Source organism: Osmerus mordax, chromosome 11 (assembly GCF_038355195.1).
Source record: "Osmerus mordax isolate fOsmMor3 chromosome 11, fOsmMor3.pri, whole genome shotgun sequence".
In the NCBI taxonomy this organism is placed as follows: Eukaryota; Metazoa; Chordata; class Actinopteri; order Osmeriformes; family Osmeridae; genus Osmerus; species Osmerus mordax.
The window spans coordinates 18,549,048-18,555,075 of record NC_090060.1 but is presented as its reverse complement, the minus strand read 5'-3'; the positions used below and the strand labels follow the sequence as shown (position 1 = coordinate 18,555,075).

General features: G+C 51.6%; 1 protein-coding gene across 1 annotated transcript in view; it reads left to right on the top strand.

The window, feature by feature from the left end:
- fat3a (FAT atypical cadherin 3a) overlaps positions 1–6,028 on the top strand; it is a 68,142-nt gene that overhangs the window by 8,299 nt on the left and 53,815 nt on the right. Inside the window, 2 exon segments of the mRNA XM_067245716.1 lie at positions 4,332–4,498; positions 4,501–4,651. Of these exon segments, the coding sequence (XP_067101817.1) occupies positions 4,332–4,498; positions 4,501–4,651 (318 nt within the window).

The following is a 6,028-nucleotide window of genomic DNA, read 5'->3' as shown; positions in this document are numbered from 1 at the left end:
GAATCCTGCCTGGGTTAGTCTGCAGGGTACCGGGATAGCAGGTGCTAATCCCCCCAGCTCCTCGCTAGCTTGCCGCCGTCAGCGCTGTAACGGAGCTCAGTGGGCTCAACCAGGAGCTGATAAAGTGTTGGGGCGGCTCATTGGGCAAATGGGCTCCTGGGAAGTTAAACACCGGCACCTGAACACAGTGACCCCTCACCGTCCTCCCTCTCACTAATCCTGCGGTCGCTCCCTTGTTAGCTCCGTCTGCCTGAGGCAGAGATGTGATCCTCAGACGCCGGGCTAGCGGGGGCTACGTGGGCGCAGCGTTGCCATGGCACCCACCGCTGTGTAAATTTAGCCTGTCACATTGAAGTTCGCTGAATTAAGTCTGAACTTCAACTACTTCCGCCCTCTGCCTTTCTCTGGGTTGTTGTTTTTTGGGGGAGGGGAGTCTGTCGTATCTGCCTCGTTTCGTCCTCATCTTTCTTCTCCCCTCTTCTTTCTTCTCTCTTCTTTCCTTTCCCCTCTCCTCTCCTCATCTCCTCCTCCCCCCTCCTCCTGCTACTCTTCAAATGAGGAATGACGCAGTGATATAAAAAGTTGATTGCCGGAACGAGAGGAGAGAGTGATGAGATGAGTGAGGAGAGGAGGGAGGAGAGAGTGAGGAGAGAGTGAGGAGAAAGGAGGAGAAAGGGAGAGAGTGATTGAGAGGAGAGAGAGATGAGAGGAGAGAGAGATGAGAGGAGAGAGAGAGGCGAGGAGAGAGAGAGGCGAGGAGGGAGGAGAAAGGAGGTGCTGGTATTCCCTACTCTGATTGGCCCACAGACCTGCCTGGTGGCCTGCTGCACACCTGGAGGAGCAGCTTGATGACCTGTGTTGTGTGTGTGTGTGTGTGGTAGGAGTGTGTGCGTGTGTGTGTGTGTGTGTGTGTGGTAGGAGTGTGTGTGTATGTGTATGTCTCCGCTGTTTGTCCTGTGTTTAGCTTCTGTACTTAAACACACCTCAAAGCAAACAAGCCCTCCAACATGCAGGCACAGGAACCATCAGTGGATTACCAGCGATGCTAATCCACCCCGTAATCCCACCCCGTAATTAACTTCCCTTCTAATTCCTAATGAAGCTGAAGCCTTCCTGAGTCCAACCCCAGCCCGGTGCACACGCCTGATAACATGGGCTTCACTGGAGGAGACTGGAGGGATTTGTAGTTTTTAATGATGGCAGATGATATGGATTTGTAGTTCTTTAACGGCCTGGCTGGAGGTGTTTGGTCCTGCAGCGCTACGTTCAAAGATCCTGTCTACCCACAATCCTGCTGGGCCTGGCTTGGTTATCAAACATGGATAGTTAGACCTGGGTCTCTCTCGCTGGTCTCTCTCTGGTGGTCTGAGAGAGGGAAAAGGGGAATACAGACAAGACAGAGTAGACCAGGAAGGAAGTGACAGAGCTTCCTTAACCTTGAACACCCTGCTGCCCCATGGGTGGACAGGCTGTGTGTGTGTGTGTGTGTGTGTGTGTGTGTGTGTGTGTGTGTGTGTGTGTGTGTGTGTGTGTGTGTGTGTGTGTGTGTGTGTGTGTGTGTGTGTGACCCGTAGGTCGGTAATGGTTTCTCGGGGGGATAAAGGTGAAGGTAATCAGCTGCCTCTCATGAACGACCGATCCTGTAAATTATTAAGCTGCTTTTGTTTGGATGTGTGTGTATGAGTGTAGGTTGTGTGTGGCTCTCTCTCTCTCCATCTCTCCCTCCCCCCGCCCTCTCTCTCGCTCCCTCCCTCGTCCCCCCTCTCTCTCGCTCCCTCCCTCGTCCCCCCCTATCTCTCTCTCCCTCCCCCCCCCTCTCTCTCTTGCTCCTTCCCTCCATCCCTCCCCCCTCTCTCTCTCGCCCTCCCTTCTTCCCCCCCTCTCTCTCTCCATCCCTCCCCCCCTCTCTCCCTCCCCCTGTCTTTCCCTCCCACCCTCCTCCCCATCCCTCCCCCCTCTCTGTCTCTCTCCATCCCCCTCCCCCATCTCTTTCTCTTATGCTGGTAGTAAGCATGATGGATGGAGTGAGAGGATATCATTTCCATACACAGTTTCTGTCTGCAGCATGGTGAATAATACTGTCTGGTAGTCCCACTTGTTTTGAGGCGTGTATGAGTTTGTAAGATGCTTACATCTGTGAGTGAGTGAGCATGTTAGTGTGTGTGTGTTAGTGTGGGTGTGTTAGTGTGTATGTCAGGATTACTGTCTGAAACGTGGACTCATGATGGATCATAACAAGCTTAATAATATCAAAGAGGATAGGCTGAGGTCCACACACACACACACACACACATAGTCCTCTACATTCTAGGTGTGTTTTTGCCTTTCTTATCCTGGTTTGTTTGTTTCTTTTGTCCTTCAAATTTTTATCTCTCTCTCCTCGCTCCCTTCTCTCCCTACCCCCCTCACAACCTATGTTACTCTCTCTCCTCTCTCCTCCCCCTCACACCTATGTTACTCAGTTTAAGTGTTTTCTCCAGGTCCATCAAGAACATTTCCGGGTCTTCTAAAAAGCCACTTAGCAGCCTGGTCAGTCTTGGACTCTCCAGCACACTGTTACATTGGTGTGCTGGAGAGCACACTGTTACATTGGTGATGGTGTTATTGGGCAGCTAACATGCTAAAGCTACGTCTGGAGGGACTGCTAGCACTAGTAAATGCTAATAGCTAGTGTGTTAGGTTTGTGGCTGGGCTAGGGGGATGTAGGGGAGAATAAGCCCACTTATAGACATCAGATCAATGTTTACATTTAGTCATTTAGCAGACGCTCTTATCCAGAGCGACTTACAGTAAGTACAGGGGACATTCCCCCGAGGCAAGTAGGGTGAAGTGCCTTGCCCAAGGACACAACGTCAGTTGCACGGCCGGGAATCGAACCAGCGACCTTCTGATTACTAGCCTGATTCTCTAACCGCTCAGCCACCTGACTGAGTTAGGACTGGGGTAGGAAAAGACAACAGCAGCACACTGAGTACACACACACTCCCCACACTTACTCGCTCCCCACACACACACACACACACACTCCCCACACTTACTCGCTCCCCACACACACACACTCTCCACACACACACACACACACACTCCACACACTTACTCGCTCCCACACACACACACTCTCCACACACACACACACACACTTACTTGCTCCCCACACACACACACTCTCCACACACACACACACACTCCACACACTTACTCACTCCCCACACACACATACTCACTCCACACACACAGTCACACTTACTCATTCCACAAACACATAAACGTATTCACACACGCATTCCACCTCAGCAGAGTGTTTTTGGGGGGAGCAGAGTTCGCCCTAGTTGGTCTGGGGAGTTTCCTGATGTCCCTGTCCCTGCACCTGTCACCTTGGAGATTGTTCAACACACATACACATCCCAGATCTCACAGAGCTCGCTAATGTACTAAACCAAGTACAGGGGCTTTTATATGAATATAAAGTGGTTTAGGAGACGGGTTTGGAGAATGGAGCAGTAAGTGTTTGTTAACATGATTGTACCAGACCCACTGCTGGCCCTGACATGAGAACACGCTCCTCTCTCTACCTCTCTCTCTCTTTCTCCCTCTTCTCTCCCTCTCTCTCTTTCTCCCTCTCTCTCTCTCTCTCTCTTTCTCTCTCTCTCTCTCTCTCTCTGCCTCTACCTCTCTCTCTCTCTGCCTCTACCTCTCTCCCTCTCTGCTCTACCTCTCTCTCCCTCTCTCTCCGTCTCTCTCTGCCTCTACCTCACTCTCTCTCTTTGTCTCTCTCTGCCTCTACCTCTATCTCTCTCTACATCTACCTCTCTCCCTCTCTCTCTTCCACTTATGTCTCTCTCTGTCTTCCCCCCCTCTCTCTCTCCCTCTCTCTCTCACATCCTTGAACATGCTGCTGACACTGGGATAACACACTCCCCATCCCCTCCCCCATCCCCTCTCCCCCCCCCTCCTCCCTCCCCCCCTCCCTCCCTCCCCCCCTCCCCCAGAGGAAAGGCCCAGTCCAGTTGCAGCTGTTCTCCTGCAGTGTCACCATAGCCTCAGATCTCAGTAGGGCTCCACACAGCCACGTATTGCTAGGCGACTATGGTCATTCTATATATATATAGTATATTATATATTTTTAAGATATATTTTTGGCCTCTTCATGCTTAATTGGACAGTTGTAAGTAAAGTGTAACAGGAAAGGCAGAAATATATAGAGAGAGAAGACACGCAGCAAAGGGCCAAGAGGCCGCTGTGCTAAGACCTCACCTGAATGGTACGCACACTTCAGTTACCAGGGTCATACTAATCTCCTTTTCTTCCTCTCCTCCCCCCCACCCCCCCAGGTATGATCTACACCACAGACTCGCTGGACCGCGAGACGCAGGACTCCTATTGGCTGACGGTGTATGCGAGTGACCATGGTGTGGTACCCCAGTCCTGCTCCCTGGAGGTGTGGGTGCAGGTGGAGGACGTGAACGACAACACTCCGCTAGCGTCTGAGCCGGTTGTAACCGGCCGGCCGTGCTGGAGAACGCCCCCCGCGACACACCCGTGGTACAGGTGCAGGCCCAGGACCCCGACACAGCCCCCCCTGGCGGTGCCATGAGCTACCGGGATCACAGCGGGAACCCCCAGAACTTCTTCACCATCAACACACGAACTGGTGAGGGGGGGGGGGAGGGTGCTGAGGGGAAGTGGGGCAGAGTCTGGGTCTGTAGAGATGCTAGTCTGGGTCTGTAGAGATGCTAGTCTGGGTCTGTAGAGATGCTAGTCTGGGTCCGTAGAGATGCTAGTCTGGGTCAGTAGAGATGCTAGTCTGGGTCAGTAGAGATGCTAGTCTGGTTCTGTAGAGATGCTAGTCTGGGTCTGTAGAGATGCTAGTCTGGGTCAGTAGAGATGCTAGTCTGGGTCAGTGAGAGATGCTAGTCTGGTTCCTGTAGAGATGCTAGTCTGGGTCAGTAGAGATGCTAGTCTGGGTCTGCTCAGTGTTGATGCCCTGGGCTGGGATAAGAGATGCAACTGATGAATTTGAATGACAGTGTGTTTGTGTTTGTTTGGTTTGTTTGTATGTGTTGTGTGTGTGTGTGTGTGTGTGTGTGTGTCCAGACCAGATTGAGACTGCCTGCCTGCCGTGTCTCATCTGGTTAACTGGGTCTGTGTTGATGTTGGCTGTGTCTGTCTAACTTGCCTTGCTGGGCCCGTCTGTATCCTTGAAGTGTGTGTATGTGTGGGTGTGTGTGTGTGTGTGTGTGTGTGTGTGTGTGTGTGTGTGTGTGTGTGGTGTGGGCGTGTGTGTGTGTTCTCTCTATTTGCAGTGGCAGCAAGGATGAGCTGTGTGTGTGTTTGTTGGAGAGGGTGGAGTTTCTCTTTCATGTTAGTCACTGTTTTAAATACTCATACGTGTGCTGTGGTATGTCTGCAGGTGTGTGGGTGGGTGTGTGGGTGTGTGTGTGAGTGTGTGTGTGTGTGTGTGAGTGTGTGAGTGTGTGTGTGTGGGCGTGTGTGGGCGTGTGTGTGTGTGTGTGTGTGTGTGTGTGGTGTGTGTGTGTGTGTGGGCGTGTGTGTGTGTGTGTGTGTGGGTGTGTGTGTGTGTGTGTGTTCCCAGTGGAGGTGCAGGGTTCTCTGATGTTGTTGTTGCTCTGTGTTTTTTCAACCTGTTAGGGAGCTATATTTGGAGCACACACACACACATGAGTGTGTATAGTAGTACACACAGGGACTCACAATAAAACAGACACACACAAACACCTTGTAAAAGAGGAAAGAGTATTAAAAGAATTAGATCAGAATCAGATAAGCTTTATTTGCCAACCTAAGTTTGCACAAACAAGGGAGGGAGTGAAGGACTGATGGAGAGAGGGAGGGGGAGAGGTGAACTGATCGAGTCTAGATCTCCCCATCCCTCCTTCAGTTTTGACGTAGTTGCAGCCAGACAGCTTATAACTCAGGTAGATAACCCTCCACCCTAACTTCAGGTAGATAACCCTAACCTCAGGTAGATAACCCTATAACCCTCCTGTTCTCTCCCTCGTTCTCATCT